We start from the raw sequence: 19,710 nt of genomic DNA on the forward strand, positions 1-19,710 counted from the left end.
ATGCAACCTTTTAAACGTGGTTATTTTGCGTATTCATTGTTGCCGTCATGTCTACTTTTGTGTAGGTTTAAAATTTTTTCATAACTTTTAAAAAATCTGAAATGGCTTCCTCTCCCCTTCAAAGTGCATACAAGGCCCTACTTGAACAGCCACACCACTATAGCAATGTAGAGAAATGTTTATAGCAGAATTTAAGTAAAAAAAAAAAAAAAAAAAAAAAAAAAAGAGGGCGCCTGGGTGGCTCAGTTGGTTAAGCGACTGCCTTCAGCTCAGGTCATGATCCCAGGGTCCTGGGATCGAGCCCCACATCAGGCTCCCTGCTCCGCGGGGAGCCTGCTTCTCCCTCTCCCACTCCCGCCGCTTGTGTTCCCTCTCTCGCTGTGTCTCTCTCTGTCAAATAAATAAATAAAATCTTAAAAAAAAAAAAAAAAGAAAAAGAAAAATGGTTATCTGTGTTATTACAAATAGGAAAAAAATAATTATAAGACATGACCCGAAGGGCGCCTGGGTGTTTCAGTTGGTTAAGCAACTCCTTCAGCTCAGGTCATGATCCCAGGTTCCAGGGATGGAACCCCGCGTCCGGATCCCTGCTCAGTGGAGAGCCTGCTTCTCCCTCTGCTCTGCCCTCTGCCCCTCACCAACACCCCAGCCCCCGTGCCCCGCTCATGTTCTCTCTCTCTCAAATAAAATCTTTAAAAAGAAAAAGAAAAAAAAAGACATGAAAAGAATATGGAAAAATGATCAATTATAAGTGTTTTTTCTCATTTCAAAAAAGTTCATTGTTCGATGTTAAACGTAACATATTCAGTCCATATGGAAGACAGCAACCTTGAGAATTCCAGTTAGATCTCAAAGTCTTTGGAACTCAGTATGTCCAAAATGGAGCTTCTCATCTTCCTCCCAAAACCTTCTTCTGCAGTCTTTATTTTGAAAATGGAAACTCCGTTCAAGTTGCCCAGACCAAAAATGTTAGTCACTTCAACACCACTCTTGGACACCTCTGGTCTAATCTGTCGGCATATGTTATAGGCACCACCTTCAAAAATAGATCAGGACCTGCCCTTCTCCTCGCCTCTCAACACTGCCATCTATTTCCTTTATTTTCAATAGCTTCATCAATGAGATGTTCCCTAAACAACTTTTCTAAACCAGCAGGTTCCTCCCTTTCTATCTTCTCATGCTGTTTCATTTTCCTTCAGAACACTTCTTAGATATATCCAGACATTTCACATACCTGTTTATTGTCAGGCTTTCCCAATGGCAATGTAAGTTGCATAAGGAGACTGATTTGGTTTTGTTAATTTCTGTATCCCTTTGCATGTGCTAGGTGCTCAATAAGTATTAAATGAATGTACGAATGAGTACAAATTAATAGAAATCAAAGTACAAGGGACAAGAAAGAAAAATAAAAGTTTAATGATGAATTTCAAATTTACTTTTTGTATGTCATCCATGTATTAATTTGCAATAAACGATTTGTAAACTGATTTGAAGAATAAAGCCATTAATGTTGAATATACCCAATAAGCTTTTTTGCTAATAGACTTTCAAAAATTTCATCTTTATAAGCCTTTTATGTATTTGTTTAAAATATATAAATATGATTATGCAAATGATAATAAAATTAAGGTTACTTTAATTTTAAGATATAATTATGTCAAATAAAACAGTATATCTACTACACTAAAATCACCACTTTTTTAAAAGATTTTATTTATTTATTTGACAGAGAGAGACACAGCGAGAGAGGGAACACAAGCGAGGGGAGTGGGAGAGGGAGAAGCAGGCTTCCTGCGGAGCAGGGATCCTGACGCGGGGCTCAGTCCCAGGACCCTGGGATCATGACCTGAGCCAAAGGCAGATGCTTAATGAACTGAGCCACCCAGGCACCCCTAAAATCACTTTAACAAATAGTTTCCTTAATTAAAAATTCATGCTCATTATCTTGTGTGTATATATTCATATTTTTCTGTAATTATTATGAATATATTATTTTTATTAATCACTTTTAACTTAAGTAATCCATTTTTCTTTACTCCAAAAAAAACTGGAAGACAGAAAACCAAGAACTGTCTAGCTAAATTTTTATGAGTACATATTATAGATTATCTCTGTTAAGGTTTTGTGTGTGTGTGTTTTTAGAGAGAGCTTGCTGGGGGCACAGAGCAGAGGGAAAGAGAGAATCTTAAACAGGCTCCATGCCCAGTGCAGAAACCCTGTGTGGGCTGGATCTCACAACACTGAGATCATGACCTGAGCCAAAATCAAGAGTCAAACACCCAACCAACTGAGCCACTCAGGTACCCCTAAATCTGTTAAGTGGCAAAATACACATATACAGTATCATCCAAAACATTTCCACACTGTTAATTCATAGTCAGTCATTTTATAATCTCTAAGAAAATTGGAACTATCTTCGGTGACCAAAATCTTGTACCAGTTTTTACTTAGAAACTGTCCAAGTATCCAAGGACTAATTTAATATTTTCTAAGCTCTGAGAAAGTTAACTAAGGATTTGAAAAATTACAATTTTAGCTAACACATTTAGTCCTTATAATTAGTAGTATTATCATAATCTTATAAGATTAAAACCCCTTTTTTTTCTTTTGAGAGACAGAGAGAGAGAGAGAGAGAGAGAGAGAGAATGAGTGGGGGTGGGGCAAGAGAGAAGCAGGCTCCTCGATGAGCAGGGAGCCCAATGCATGACTTGATCCCAGGACCCTGGGATCATGACCTGAGCCAAAGACAGGTGCTTAACTGACTGAGCCACCCAGGCACCCAGATTAAAACCTCTTTAAAAGACATCTGTATTTCAATTTTATTTAGATAAACACCATTTTATATTCTGTAATCTTACACAATTGATGGAGTCAATAATAAATTATTTGACCCATAAGATATAGGAAATTTGGAAAGTTTAAATCATGAGTTCAATCTTAGTTTTATATAAACTAGAAGATTTTATTACCATTAAATTTATATAATAAAACCTGGAAGAAGACATATAGTTATATATTCATTCCTGTACCCAAATCCACCTATTTATCAGAAGTATTTCATAAAACTTTTTAAAACATACTTCATAAACTTTATATTCATAATCATTAAATCATATTTAAAAGCTCCTTTTATCTTGAAACCTTTCTTCTTATAATCATACTCACAAAAGCTATTATTTAAATGCACTTGTCCACAATTTTATGCAAAACAGCACAAATAGTTTGACTTTTTCTCTTAGACATTTTAGACTATTTGGACTAGATATTCCTAGATTACACATATGCCAAATGACTTTTTTCTTAATTCATCTTTAAAATTTTTCAAGTGCGGGGTGCCTGGGTGGCTGAGTGGGTTGAGCATCTGACTCTTGATTTCTGCTCGGGTCATGATCTTACAGTCTTGGGATAAGCCCCATGTTGGGTTCTGTGCTCAGCTCGGCAGAGTCTGCTCATCCCTCTCCCTCTGTTCCTCCTCCGACTCACACATGCTCTCTCTTAAATAAACGAACAAATAAATAAAATCTTTAAAAATTTTCAAGTGGGAGGAAAAAATTGGGAGGAACAGGAAAAACAGTGAGCTAGATTGCATATTAAAAATTTTGAGTTTGAGGGGGTACTTGGCTGGCCCAATCAGTAGCACATGTGATTCGATCTCAGGGTTGTGGGTTTGAGCCCCACATTGGGTGTAGAGATTACTGAAAAAAATTAAAATCTTTATAAAAAAAATTCCAGTTTGAGGAAAAATCGATTGCAATCAGGCAGTGGCCAAACAGGAAGTGGTGGTTAGGGGGTCTCCACCAACTAGAGCTAAGGGAGACTTTTATAAAGAAGAGGCAGAAGCAAAGCAAGGAAATTATTTATTTGATTGGCTGGCTATAGCTTAAATGGTTGCCTTATATGGGAAAGCCTAGTTGGCTGTTTGTGATTGACGTCTTTAGGTTTCAATTTCTTTCTTTTTTTTTTTTTTAAGATTTATTTATTTGAGAGAGAGAATGAGAGACAGAGAGCACGAGAGGGAAGAGGGTCAGAGGGAGAAGCAGACCCCCTGCTGAGCAGGGAGCCCGATGCGGGACTTGATTCCGGGACTCCAGGATCATGACCTGAGCCGAAGGCAGTCGCTTAACCAACTGAGCCACCCAGGCGCCCTAGGTTTCAATTTCTTAACCTTGAGGCATAACAGGCTTGTTTTGGTTTGTTTACATGGGCTACTAAGACATTAAAGCCATCTCAGTCTAATGGCTTCCTTAATTAATTATACAAATATTAAAGTATTCCTGTAAAAGGCTAATTACCTTCCCCCTTTCAAGAAGGGAGGAGAAAGTTTAAATATAAACCATACAGTTACAAAGCTCTAAAGCATGGGGGCACTTGGGTGCTTCAGTTGGTTAAGTGTCCGACTCTCAATCTCAACTCAGGTCTTGATCTCAGGCCTGAGTTCAAGGTCTGCATTGGTCTACACGCTAAGCATGGAGCCTACTTAAAAAAAATTCTAAAAAGCTCTGAAGTATGGAAATAAAAGACAGAGAGTCTTTTACATAAACAAAGTGGTCTCTTTTAGACAAATAACACAAAGGCTCTCCTGAGGTTTTGTTTGTTGTTTTTTGGTGTTGTTCTTCCAAGGTGCCTCTCAAGGCAAGTGCCTTGTTCAAGTGCAAGTTTTTTTCACATCCAAGTTCCCCAAAATGGTCACTACAATTCCTTGCTAAAGTTGTGCCAGGAGGTAGTACAAGTCTATCAGCTGACAAACCCATGAAAAACTGCCTGATGTTCCATCAAATGTAAAACACTGACTGCTTATGTCTGTCTCAGGCTTTAACATTAAGCCACATGACTACTGACCTGAGACACATGTGGTTAGAAGGCAACATGGGTAGATAGAAGGTCTCTCCCAAAGCAAACTTCTCATACAAGTGACAAGACTGAGGGAAGTTTTCACAGACAAATAATATAAGATGTTGGGCAAGTAGTCAGAAGATGGGAGATGGTGCTTAAAGTCAAATTCACCAGAGGGCACCAAAGTCTGATCAGAACTCCTAATCCCCAAGAGAAAATAAGCATGATGCTGGGGACAAAGAAATCATCAGAATGCAGATTTACTGCAAATTCCATGTAATCAGGGACAGAGGGGACTCAAGAGGTCTCAGATATGTACATTATTACTAAATTGAAGATCCTAATTCACTGCCGTGAGGGTCTATGTCACACTTCAGTAGAATCTCTAAATTTTCCTAGCCCTATCAGCCTAAGACCACTGTCTTAGTCCATTCAGGCTGCTATAGCAAAAAAACCATAAACAATATAATGGCTTATAAACAATAGGAATAGAAAGGGTAAGGGGGGGGACACCTGGGTAGCTCAGCTGGTTAAGCATCTGCCTTCGGCTCAGGTCATGATCCCAGGGTCCTGAGATCAAGCCCCATGTCAGGCTCCCTGCTCTGTGGGGGAGCCTGCTTCTCCCTCTCCCTCTTCATGCTGCTCCCCCTCCTTGTGCTGCCACTCCCCCTGCTTGTGCTGTCTCTCCCTAATAAATAAAATCCTAAAAAAAAAAAAAAAAGGTAAGGGAGCTCTCTCTAGTGTCTCTGTTATAAAGGTACTAATCCTACTCAGGAGGGCTCCACCCTCACGACCTAACCACCTCCCCAAAGCAACATCTCCAAATACCATCATCATTATATTACCACATTTAGGGCACCATCTGATTCTTTTTTAAAAAATTAACATATAATGTATTATTTGTTTCAGAGGTACAGGTCTGTGATTCATCAGTCTTCCACAACACACAGCGCTCACAACACACACCCTCCCCAATGTCCATCACCCAGCCACCCCATCCCCCCACCCCCCTCCCTCCAGCAACCCTCAGTTCCAATGTGCTCCTGCCCTTGCCTTGTGACGTAAGGGATAATGGAGTCATAAAGGTAGAGTAATGGAAACCTATCACTGAGACTGCCAGGTACCAGGAAAATCTCTAATGTAGCAAGGAGTGTTAAGTATGCAACTTGGCCTCATTGCCAAGGCCACATTCCCCAAATTGTTACTATCTTCCCATTCCCAAAAGATCCAGGGTTCCAGAAAGATCAACGGTTGTCCACAAAGGAAAAATAATATGAACTGTATACAAGCTACAGAGAACCTTCTTTCTTATATGGTTGACTTCAGCAGTATGGTAAAAATAATTCTGAAAAGAGGCAATTTCAGCAACACTGAATATGAAGAATTGACATTTAATCTCTCTATGTCACAGTTTTATGAGTGTCCCCTTATGAAGCACTGTGGAATAAGAAGAAATATATATTTAATTCAATTTTTATTTACTTTCTATGGTAAATAAATTGGGAGAAAAAATAGCTGTAAATGCTCTAACTGCTATATGATGAGTAGAAGTTATACTGGGTTTTTTTTGTTTTTTTTTTTTTAAAGATTTTATTTATTTATTCATTAGAGACAGAGAGAGGCAGAGGGAGAAGCAGGCTCCCAAGGAGCAGGGAGCCCGATGCGGGACTCGATCCCAGGACCCTGAGATCATGACCTGAGCCGAAGGCAGACGCTTAACCATCTGAGCCACCCAGGCGCCCCGAAGTTATACTGTTTTAAATACAATTATTTATTAAAGTATGTTTTCATATTTGAATATAATGATTCAAATTATCATCAGTGTAACGATTTAGGCAGAAGAAGAATATTGTCTATTGGGATTTTGCTCTATCAAGTAAATTTATGCAAAAGTATTATTTAGAATTTATGCCTTATGACAACTTCCCAATATGTTATTATTATACTAAAGTATGAATAAGAGGAAAATGTTAACATCTTTAATTAATACGTGCTCAATTACTTTTTCTTATAAAAATAAATTGATATGTATGTATCTTACTTTGGTAACTAATTACAGGCATGAAACACACTGACTAATAAAATTAACAGGATATAATATGGAAAATTAGGAAAGTATAAGCACAATAACATAGTTCTGTTTCCAAACTGAAGAAAGCAAGATATTAGGATTATAAAGTGATAGTGGATTTTATGTTCTTTTTCCTCCTGTAAGGGTTAAGATTTTATATTCTCATAAACTTTAAACTTTCTAAAAACGGATTAATGCTTGAATTCTAGAATAAAAAAGCTAAAGCTGAATTTTTAAATGGTATAAAAGGAACAACTGAATTACTAAGTACCTTGCTCAAACACACATATCACCTGTCTAAGAAATTTTGAGACAATCAATCATTCAGGTTTACAGAATACCAAATGCATTTTTCTAAATGTCACAAAAAGGCTGAGCAGAGTTTCTCCAAGGACACTCCAACTTTAGAATGTTAACTGTGGAGACAGATTAAGCTGTTTGTGGGAAAGGAGAGGAGAAATATACTACCTTAAGAAGTTAAAGAGAAAGGTCAATGTAAAGTCTGATGAATGTTAAGAATGTAATATGGAACAAAAAATAATACAGTGTATAAAGAAATTATAAAGAATAAAACTCATATATTAGCAATTTAAAATCTCCTTAAAATTCAGAATTATTTGATTATTCGTTATTACCAAAATAATAACTAATTTCTCATAAAATAGTACTAGTATAATTTTGCTTTATTTTTTTTTTAAACTTAAAGCTAGCTGGCTGGGGCACCTGGGTGGCTCAGTCGTTAAGCGTCTGCCTTCGGCTCAGGTCATGATCCCAGGGTCCTGGGATCAAGCCCCGCATCGGGCTCTCTGCTCAGCAGGAAGCCTGCTTCTCCCTCCCCGACTCCCCCTGCTTGTATTCCCTCTCTCGCTGTGTCTCTCTCTGTCAAATAAATAAATAAAATCTTAAAAAAAAAATAAAGCTATTGGCTATATAACACATAAAATCTGATTTAAATAATTTTACCTTTATTAACATCACTGTAGTATTGTGTTAGTGAAAACAGACTATTTTTTAACATTTTACTTTCTTATAACTAATACATATGATAAAACTAGCTCTACAATCGAATATATAAAAGAAAACATAGCCAATAGGAAGATAATTGGGAAAGCAAAATCAGCTTTAAAAATTAGTATGTTTTAAAGAAAAGAGTTTTATAGAATGTTTAGCAACTTAAGGTGTTGAAAATCAAAGTTTTATTCCTAAAGTATGGACAATATAAAGCTAGCACTTCCAAGAACATTCAGATATCAGAAGAAAGTTAAGTACAGTACATTTAACAGTGATTTAACAAGAGATTGGTCTTACGTGTATTACCCAGCACCATTACTTTCTCTGTTAAAACAATCAAAACTAAACAAATCAAATGCAAGGCTATTTATTTTTTGTTGATTTTCACAGGTGATCCTTTGATGTTGAGTTTGTCCACAAAAACATTTGATCTTCTTCCACGTTCAATGGCTGGACTCTGATGAGGTTTCTCCCTGAGAAATATAAAATGAACATAAATACCATTTTTTAAATGGCCAGTAGTTTACAAATCAATACAAACATGATAAAAAAAAAAAACACTGTACTTTATGGAGAGTTTTATCTAAAACTTCCATAATAGCTTTGAAAAATATATGGGACATTATTTCATTAACATTTAAGAAAGCAACAGCTGCTTTCCTGAGATAGATTTAACTGTTTAACCATGTCATCCAACATGGCAGCCACTAGACACATCATTAACACTTAAATTAATTAAAATAAAGTTTAAAACTCAGTTCCTCAGTTGCATCAGCCACATTTTAAGTGTGGTTCAATAGCCACATGTGGCTAGTGGATGCCATATTGGGCAGTATAGATACATAACTTTTTCTTTATTACAGAAAATCATTCCAGAAAGTTCTAACGGACAGTGCTGGTTTATAGAAAATGCCACTGATAGGGCCACAGATTTACAGATCGTCTATAAAGAGCATGCTTTCTCTAACAGGGACCTGGATTTCATAGTCAAACTTAGCACTGTAAGGTTTTTTATCAATAAACTTTTCAAAGTTAGATAAATATTGTCTAAAAGTAATACAGAAGCTAATTTTCTACAGAAATTAGGGTTCTAAATTCCTAAATAAGTATTTTAAAATAAAAGATGCTAGCTCATGAAATTCTGCACAAGTCTTCTGATTTACTTGACACCCACTTGTCCACCGCTGGTTCTGTGAAGCCTTCCACCTTCTGCAGCAATCCTCCACTCTCTTATGGCCTAGAACAGATTTCTGTTTTAAGGCCTGGTGAGGCCTCTCTCTCTCAAGTGTAAACTTAATAGGAACTAGGTATTGTTTTCCATTTTTACCCCAGAGAACCAAATTAAATTCCAACTCTAGAATATACATTCAATGTACAAAAATCTCTATAATCTTTAAGATGTGGTTTCAGCACAGCTATTCCAAAGGTAATCTCAAAGGAGGCTAAAGTTTTAGAAAAATTCTTCCAAAATAGCTAGTATCTAATGCCTAATATAGGTGCAGATAATGTTATATACTATACAAGTATCTAAAAATGCATTTGCCATTGACTTATGAGGAGAGTTTTGTTAAGCCTTTCAAATAGAGCCCCTCTCTCCTTATCATATCTCTAGATACCAATATCTTTACCTGGCATGAAATGTATGACTCCTACTATATCCAGATTAAAATCCGCTTTACAAGAATAACTAAATTATGGTATTTCACTTTTCCTTAGAAGGATTTTAGCCCCTATCTTTTGAAGCATAATTTGCTAGTGAGTTACTAATCATACAATCTTAAAATATTATTTGTTTTTAGATACAAATTTAAATTTGTGTGGAATGCTCAGATACAATGTAAAATCATTACATCCTTCACAAAAGATACTGCTGATACAAAAAATGGATGTTAATAAAAACTTCCTGATACAGAAGTAAAATTATGTAATTTTTCTCCTAATTCTTCTTAAAAAACACAATTTATTTTAGAAATAACTTTACCTTCTTTTAAGTTCTCGGCAGCCTGAATTCTCATGACCAACACTTTGCATCCTAGGGTTTTCTACATTGCGCCAAGGCCCCACTGGTTTGTACTTCAAAATCTCATTTTGCCACTCATTGTCAAAAGCATGAGCATCACCTACATGAAATATCAAAATAAAGGGGCAAGTATTAAGATACAACTGTCAGTAACTGCCTTGGCTCCCACATACTTGATTTTGGCCTTGTGCTTCAGACAGAGGCAGGGAACTGCTCCAAATATAAAGGTCTTTGATTCAGAGTAATATTTCCTTTTTTGTCTGTTCCTCTTTTATTCCTATTGATAATTTGATTATTGATGATCTGGTTTTTCATGCACCTGGCTTGGATATCATATTATTCTAGCCAATGAACCCTTTGACCCAATTACACTTATAGTCTTTCTTCCTGGGTCATCTTCCTGGTGATCATGCTTTTCCTCGGTACTTGGGCACTTCTACTGTAACTAACATGTCCTATTAACCTCACTGTTTTCCTACATAATAACTTGGCCTACCTCGCAAGCTTCTGTTGTCAATTTCCTAAAACAGCTTACTCAACTGTCAATTTGTTATGAAGTAGGCAATCTAATTTCAATAACAACAATAGGTAAATGGTAATACTTGTTCTATCAGATGGCCTTTATAATAATAATGTGTTTCCTCACTGAATTTTTCTTCAACATGTTAATTATTGTGAAGTACTCTGTATATATTTAACTATGACAAAACTACAAAGTTTAAAATTAAAGAAAGGTTAAGATGTTGTAGCTTCCATCTCATTGCATAAAAATAATTTTCTCCAAGCCAACCCTAAGAGAATTTCTTTTTCTGAAATGATATGATAATTTAAACCATTTCCATTTAAATAATTTAAATTTAAAGTGACAAACACTTTTATTCAAAATACTTTTTGAAAGTAGGAGATGAATATAACCCAAAAACTACAATGAGAAGAGTTAGGCCACTGGAAGGACTTAAATGCATTGAAGAATGAATATAAAACCTAGAAAATGGAGGGGCGTCTGGGTGGCTCAGTCGTTAAGCATCTGCCTTCGGCTCAGGTCATGATCCCGGGATCCTGGGATCGAGCCCCACATCGGGCTCCCTGCTCAGCAGGAAGCCTGCTTCTCCCTCTCCCTCACAATCTCCCTCTCTCATATGTCTCTGTCAAATAAATAAATAAATAAATCTTAAAAAAAACAAACAAACCTAGAAAATGGAAAGACATACTTGATACAAATCAATACAAGAAATTAAAATCTTATCTATACAAAAACTTAAGTGCCCAACAATACAGAATGATTTAAATAAATTACGGCCCATTCATGAGAACTTTTAGGTAACCATTTAGAATGTTTTTGAAAAACAACATCATAGGTGACTGTTTTCACAGTTATAATGGTGAATTAAAATAGGCACAATATAAACTAGATAGTAAAATACTAACTTTGAGAAAAAGTATATGTGTTAATATATACATAAAACTATTAGGAAGAAATACATTAAAACATTAATAGTTATTTTGGGGTGGGATTATGGATAATTTTAGTTTTCTTTATTCTTTTTCATATTTTTCAAATATATCTTAGAAATATTTAAAAACTCATTTTGCCTACTGGCAGTCTTACTAAATGACAATTCCAAAAGATTCCATTTTCCATGTATAAAACAAAAAATAAGTAACATTACCAAAAATCACTATAAAAAAACAAATCTACTATGAAACAATGAAACCACAATTTTATTACTTTGATAAGGTAGTCCCTACATATTATTCATAAACTACCTTGAAATGACATCTTATGGAATGTTTCTACAAAAAACATTCATCAAGTTCTACCAGTATTTTAAGAGGAAGAATGCTATTTTCTGTGACAACTTACTTTCGTTCATATTGATGAACTCTTGATTGAGCTCTTCATCTCCAGTCTTGTTGTTCTTTGACTTTTTAATGACATGAGCTCGGTCATGAAGATGATGACCAACAGCCATTTTTTCTAGTCCACTATCAGAATCTCTCATCGCTTTCCTAGTTTCCTTTATCTGTAAAAATGAAGTAAATAAAAATTAGTTATTATTTAAATATATAGAGGATGGATATAATTCTCAACTCCTCAGGACCTGTTTACTTATAGAGGTAAGACCATAAATCTACAGCTCTAAAAAACTGGGTACTCAGTTCCACTACCAACTTGCAGTAAAATTGTGGTAATAGTTCTCTGATATTTTAAAAACTGCTTAAAATTAAAATGTCTAGGGCAAATGAACCAATACAATTTAAACTTTTTCTAAATTGTAATCAAATGACATAACAAATAATAACCTAATTATATAAAACTTAGTGCCTTCAACACTGTCCTTAATAGTGTAATAGTTGGGAGTACATCCCTCTAAGTAAGGGCAACTGATTATTTAGCAGTCATGTTGATGGCCTTGAATCTCATGGCTCCTACATATCAACTCTATGGGTTATGAGAATATTCATGATAGCCAAAGACTATTAATATTAGCATGGTTTGCTGTGGGATGTCAACAATTAAATTGTTTACATTTAAGATGTATGTTACTTACAGCAAGTTAAGATGAAAATGTGTGCACTATGGCAAGAGCATCATTAAAAGGTATGTCTTTATATGTAAAAACTAAAAAATGGACTATTCACATGCATTAAACAGGCAAACCTAATTTTTTTTTTACTATAAGTACTAATGAGGAAGCGTAGAAATAGGAACTCTCATACTAGACTCCATGGGAGCTAACTGTTTCAATCACTGTGTGATAGTAACTTAGTAATTTTTAGGTAAAGATGAAGACATCCACCTCCTACAAACCAACAATACCATTCCTAAACCATTTGCACAAGGAGACATGTATAAAGATAAATGAAAAATTAGAAATACCTAAAAATCAATCAACAGAAAAACAGATTAAAAACTGTGGTGTATCCATATTTTGGTTAATATATAGAAGTCAAATAAACAGAGCTATATGTATAAACTTGAATAAATCTCAGAAACATTACTGAGCACAGTCAAGCTGCAGAAGACACATGCAGCATGAAATCATTTATATAAAGTTTAGAAACCCATAAAATAATTCATTATATTGCTTATGAAGCATACATAAGTAATAAAATTATAAAAACATACATAAGAATGATAAGTTCCAGATACAGGAAAATGGTTCTTTTGTGGGGAGGGAGTAAAAGGGAAAAAAGGAACCAGGGAGGGAAGAGTGCACTGAAAGCTTTAACTGCATCTAATATTTTTGCTTAAAAACAAAAAAAATAAGGGACAACCTAAAGCAAATAGAGAAAAATGTTATGAGTTGACTAAACTGGGTGGAAGGAATGTGGGTATTTATTACATTATTTTCTATATCTTTTCTGTACACTTGAAGTATTTCATGAGTTAAAAAATTCATTTACTTCAGGGGCACCTGGGTGGCTCAGTTGGTTGGGCGACTGCCTTCGGCTCGGGTCATGATCCTGGAGTCCTGGGATCGAGTCCCGCATCGGGCTCCCTGCTCAGCAGGAAGCCTGCTTCTCCCTCTGACCCTCCCCCCTCTCATGTACTCTCTCTCTCTCATTCTCGCTCTCTCAAATAAATATAAATAAATAAATAAATCTTTAAAAAAATTCATTTACTTCAGATACAAATTAAAAATAGATATTTATTTCATGAAGCAAAGACTTCTTTTAATGTCTACTTATCTGGTCAACATGTAAAGGTAATAATAAACATCAATAGATATTTACATGAAAAAAGGCATCTGAGGTGGAGGGGGAGAAAAAAATGCCTTAAACTAAGTAAATACAGTTAGCATTATTGTGTTTCACAGTGATATGTGTCTTCTTCCCTCATCTCTACCCGCAGAGTACCAGATCAAGCTTAAATAATTAAAATCCGATATAGGTGATTGATAGATTTCACATTCCACAATTCCACTTTATAAAGCTCCAAAAATGCTGAGAAAATACTTACTCCTCCTGGAGCCCTACGGGTTTGAGTTGAGGCCTGGAAAACCTTTGGTGGTTCATCTCCTACTTTGGAATAAGTCATAACTGAGGAAGAACTAAATGAATGTCCATTTGGATCCACTGAAAGGTGACCCTAGAGATAAATATAAATTGTCAATCCAGAGAGTTTAATCAGATATGAAGAACTGACTTTAGAGGATTCAAATAAGTAACAATACTAGCTAAAGTTCTACTAAGGATACCATACTATCAATATGGTATATCCAAATGGCAGCCCCAGGAAGGTCCTCACCTCCTTCCATTTTAGGTACCAATTCTCACTCTTCTTGTGAGGAATAATAGGAAGTGACTCACTCAGAGATCCTTAAGTCTTTGTGATCAAAGACTTGCAGCTTAGATTTAAATATAGATGCTGTGCCCTGAAGCCTATGATGCTTTTATAGTCAGTGGTTGACCCTTGTGTGCAATTTTGCCAATGCTGAGCCAATTAGCCATATACCAAGAAGTTTTATACCTCCTGTGGGTACCAGATTGCTAGATTATGAAAATCATTAATAATGCCCTAGATTTGGACATTCTGAAACAATCCTTAGATTCTAAACTGGATGACTAAAATGAGTCTTCTTCATATTGAATCAAGTTAATTTTTTAATGTTAATATTTTGAGTAGAAAAGTAAGAGTATTAGCACTAGTTTATAACTATTTGGACTTTATGGATCTAATCCAATGCCTAAACATCATTCCTGAAATTTCTGTTTTCAGCTTTTTTTAAGAAAACACTAAAACTTAATTTCCTAGATGCTACAAATCCTTTTAAGTAGACAAGCTAAAAATAATTAAAAAGTCTAAATTCATATAAAATGTGCATTTACAATAGTGACCTTCAGCAGGGTAAATGTTTTTGAGGTTGTGTTTTTTTTAATTTTGAAAGTTAATTAATGCAAACTCATAGGTTGTGAAATCAATTTGGTGGGTTGTGACTAGGATTTTTAAAATATGAACTAAAATAGAAAATATAAACACACACTGTAAATAGTATGATCATTTTCTCACAAAAATTGTTTCAGGTTTATTTATACAGTACACAAGTATTATGTACTGGGTCATACTGTTAAGATATATTTTTCAACCACTGTGGACCACGATTAAAAAAAAGTTGAAAGCCACTATAATATAGGGTATCAATAACTGAAAATAATGTTCTCATCAATTTTTTAGTACTTACAAAGTTTCTTTGTAATTCCTGCATACTGTTTCGCATATTTAACATCATTCGGTCCATTGCCTGAAAAGGGTTGACATCTGTACGCTACAGGATATTAGGAAGTATGTTATTAACTATTAGTACAACACAAAAGAAGCAAATCAACCTTCCCAAAACAGCTGAAATTTTTTTCTTGATTTACGCAGTGGGAGCTCATGCAGCAATCGACCAGGCAAAGATAATTTAAGGACTATACAAAAAAGCGATTTGTTAAAGAAAAAATGGAAGCATATACAAAATCTCAAACAGTCATTATACAAATGATTAGGGAGTTGCAACACTATAAATACATGCATACATACATGTGTGTATATACACACATATATACATGCATGAACATATAAACACATTTATCAACTTTCTCAAAACACAATTTGGTTAATATTTAAATACTGAATGGTGTATTCTGGGCTGGGACAACTCTAGCATAGACTAGTTTTCAAGTTTTTCCTTCTTTCCTCTCAGTAGAATCTCACCATGCAAATCAATAAAACTTGGGTATAAGATACCAACGTCACTTCCACCAGTACGACACAGCTGATAGAAACTGCCTCTGAGATCTTCAGCTCTCCTTTACATAAAAGGATCCAAGTGAGAGAGGTTAATTCACTCTACTGGTAGGCCTGGAATTTGCTGCCTACCACAGAAGGCTCAGTAGAACATTCCCTTGAGGCACAGCATACGCTTCTTTAGAAGAATAGTTAATTCTTCTAGAACTGTGGTTTCTTAGTCACAATTGATTTTGACTCCCAGGGGACATTTGTTCATAATTACATGCATTTTTGTGTGTCATAACTGAGGAGGGTGTATGACTGTCATCTGCTGAGAAAAGGTCAGGGACACTGCTAAAATCCTATAAAGATTGGACAGCCCCCCTAGAACAAGAATTATCTAGTCTAAAATGTCAATGGTGTCAGGGGCTGAGAAGCTCTGCTCTAGAAAAATCTCCTATTGATTTTAAGTTTTACCATTAGAACACTCAGGAGAAATTAAAAAGTGAAGCACACCTTTTAGTGTGCCACCTGATGCATTGTTTACTATTATAAAACAGAAGGAGCATTTGATTCAAGGAACTCCTCTACTCAAACAGGAGTCTTTTGAATCCTGTAAGGCACTGTAGTTCAATGCCAGTATTTCAGCCCCTCTAGAGATTCTTTTGCTGTATGCCAAGCTGGGACTCAATAAAGAATTATCAAAGGCCTGTCTATGTCTCTGCCTTCCAATGGGTTGTTATTACTTGTAACAAAGGGAAACAGATGGGAAAACCAAATTCTCCTTTAGAACCTGCATTTAACACCACAGGGAACAACAAAGGCACATTTAGGAGATACTGATATATCTTTGGGCACACAAAGGACTGCAGTAGAATTAATCTGCATTTCAGAGATTCAACCCAATTCAGGAAACATTCTGAACACTTTGTTTCAACACCAGGTTGAGAAATCAGGGCCATATAAGAGATACAATTCATGAAAGTTGGAAGGGCTAGCCCAAATAAGAAGAGGAGAAGATGGAAGAAAAGATCAGATGTTTGGGTATATTCTGCCCTTTTCTCAATTCACTGTCAAATCAAAATGTATCTGTACTTGCTGTGGGGTGGCCCAGCACCTTGCAGTGACAAAAAGTGTGGGTACAAATTAGAGGTAAGATTCCAGTGGGCTCCTAAGGTCTTTGGGAACTTTGTACACATGCTCTTCTCTCTGTATGAATGTTTTTATCCTGACTCTCAGCGTAGTTTCTTCTCATCATTCCAGTACCAACTCCTTAAAAGGGCCACCTGCAAAAGTAATCTCTGCTTCACCTCCCATCTGTCATTATATCTTGCCCTGCTTCATCTCCTTCAGAGTACTTTGAAGTACTTTATCTGAAATTATTTTGTTGTTTATTGCCTGTCTTTCCACTCTGTAGAAATCACCTTTGTGAAGAAGGCAGGGCTATCTTCTCTGTCTTATTCACTACTATATTCTCAATACTTTTAAAATAATTCCTGGCACATAAGGAGGGCTCAATAAGTATTTGCTGAATGAATGAACAAATTAGCTCTAGCTCAGCTCAAACCCATATATTCAATTGTTCACCAGATAAATCCACCTGGACATACTATGGATGCCTCAAATGCCCAATACCCCAAACTGAAATGATCCTTTGACCGCCCCTGCTCTCATTCTGTATGAATGCACTGTTCCTTAGCTCAGGGGCATTACCATCTAGCTAATTCCTCATGCCAAAAAATGGGCATAATACTTTCCTTTTCCCTCTTTACGTTCCTTTCAACCCAGTAAACCCCAAAGTTTTACCCATTCACCTCTTTAACTCTCAAATGAGACACCACAGCCATTGCCCAAGTAGAAGCCATTACTAGTATTTCCCAGAACACTTTAATAGCCTCCTGGCCTCCCTGCCTCAACTATGGTCCTTCCCAATCTCTCCTTCCCTTGAAGGCACAATAATATTTCAAAAATGAGAACCTGCCTCTATTACCATTTTGGTGAAAATTCATCAACTGCTTCCCCTGTTCTTAAGATAATGTCCACAGTCCTTACCAGGACAAAAGAAGTCCCTGGTTACCATCCATCCCATCTTTATCTACTCTCTAACTCATGCTCCAGGGCCAAGTGATCCTAACATCTTTGAGCTCCCTAGCCACCAGGTCTTTGCACATGCTGTTTCTTCTGTGTTGAACACTCTTTTTCTCCTCTCCCTTCTTTTCCTGGCTAATTCCTATTCAACCTTAAGGTTCCAGAAATCTCTGATTAACCTTCACACCACCACCCTAACACATCAAAAGGTCTGGGTAATAGGTTTTTTTCTATCTGTGCTTCCATAGCATGTGGAACTTCCTGATCATTTTACTGATAACTCTGTGCTATAACTGCTTTTTTAATTTGTCATTTGTCCCACTGAAAACTCTGGTCAGAAAGGACAAATGTGGCATGTCAAACTTTAAGGAGACAAATGGCTTAAGTCTAACACAATAAAAAGAAACTTTTTCATAAGAGAATAGATGCATCCATAGGAAATGTTCCAAAGTCATGCTATTCTCTGCTACTCCTCAGGCTGCTGCTTTTAAGTGTATTAGAAACTAGCATCACAGAAAAGAAAGAGGAGTGGGAAGAAAGCTAGTTGTAGAATAGCCATACTTAGATGTGGGAACGGAAAAGCAGCATGAACAAACTAACTTTAGAGTCCTAGAAAAAGCAGAAAATCTGAGCTTCTCCAAATGTGCTCCTCTAGCTACAGTTTGGTGCTTTATCATCTTTTGGAAAGTCATCATAAGCATGTGGAAGTGTCCAAACTTTCAAACAAACTATGGGGATCCCTTAATCAAGTGAATATTCATCTATTAAACTGTATTTTTTCTTTTTTGAAGACTGATTTTATATATGCTGATATATGCATGCCTGAATACTCTAAGATTAATACATAAACAGGTTTCACTACAAATTCTAAAAAGCTATTTTGAAAATAAGTGAAACTGCATGCCAATTCACTTTGCTTGAGTTAATGAAAAACAAATATTTGTCAGAAAATATTGCTAAAATGGTTTGTGTCTCATGATACGAACCATACCACCAAAACTGCCAAAAGGCACAAGAGAATTCATTGCCTAGAAAAAAAAATCCAGTTAATTTTGGTTATGATATTTATTATATAGTAATCCCCAAAAAAGAAAGAAATGTTCCCCAAAAAAGAAACATAGTTCAGAGCTGACAAAGTTTTAAATCATTTAATAAAAAAATCCTCAACATATATTTTAAAAACTATCCACTTATTATTCATCATAGAACCTGACAGGAGCCTGGCAGACAAATGGGGAGACCATATACCACTTTTAAATATGACTACTGTAGTATTTACCAAAGGTAGTTGAAAGAAGAAGTCTTTGCTATAGATTAATACAAACATTTCTCAATGGAAATGCAAATTCACACCAAAATTAATTAAAACATAAGGTACAATGATTAAGATCTCATCTTTCCTTTGCTCAACTATTCCATATTTTTAAAAGATGAGTTAAACTTATTTATAACTGATTAAAAATAAGCAATTATCTACATTAATAACATTTCAAAAGTAGAGATATTGGGCAAAAAAATTAATGAATACCTCCTAAGAACTAATACATGGAATAAGAAAAAAAAAAAACTTCAGAAAGGATCACACACAGATTTAAAAATATGTAGGGTCTTTTTTCTTTTTTTCAAGATTTTATTTATTTATTTGACAGAGACACAGCAAGAGAGGGAACACAAGCAGGGGGAGTGGGAGAGGGAGAAGCAGGCTTCCCGCGGAGCTGGGAGCCTGATGCAGGGCTCGATCCCATGACCCTAGGATCATGACCTGAGCTGAAGGCAGACGCTTAATGACTGAGCCACCCAGGCGCCCCTGTAGGGTCTTTGATAGGCAAAAGAATGTTACAGAATTATCTAATAGTTCACAAATTGTATTCCTCAATAGGTACAGATAAGTAAAAATAAAATTTTAGACAGACATATATACAAATTAAAAACTTTCATTACTTGGAAGTTTCAAATATTAAAAATAAAATT

The 19,710-nt window shown here is 35.7% G+C and overlaps 1 protein-coding gene across 4 annotated transcripts in view; it reads right to left on the reverse strand.

Moving 5' to 3' along the window:
• Positions 1–7,849: 7,849 nt before the first annotated feature.
• Positions 7,850–19,710, reverse strand: part of MLF1 (myeloid leukemia factor 1) — a 33,839-nt gene continuing 21,978 nt past the window's right edge. For 2 of the 4 annotated variants that reach the window (XM_064585879.1, XM_064585889.1), the window contains 6 exons: positions 18,726–18,767; positions 15,122–15,205; positions 13,900–14,028; positions 11,800–11,959; positions 9,897–10,035; positions 7,850–8,388 (listed from right to left, as the gene is read on the reverse strand). In XM_064585879.1, the coding sequence (XP_064441949.1) occupies positions 8,283–8,388; positions 9,897–10,035; positions 11,800–11,959; positions 13,900–14,028; positions 15,122–15,205; positions 18,726–18,767 (660 nt within the window). In that variant the 3' untranslated portion in view covers positions 7,850–8,282. The remainder of the gene's footprint in view (positions 8,389–9,896; positions 10,036–11,799; positions 11,960–13,899; positions 14,029–15,121; positions 15,206–18,725; positions 18,768–19,710) is intronic. The other 2 variants (XM_064585883.1, XM_064585886.1) reach the window with 2 other exon arrangements.

This window comes from Mirounga angustirostris, unplaced genomic scaffold (genome assembly GCF_029215605.1).
Source record: "Mirounga angustirostris isolate CCGP_5_RB_7025 unplaced genomic scaffold, mMirAng1.0.hap1 SCAF_1, whole genome shotgun sequence".
NCBI classification, from domain to species: domain Eukaryota; kingdom Metazoa; phylum Chordata; class Mammalia; order Carnivora; family Phocidae; genus Mirounga; species Mirounga angustirostris.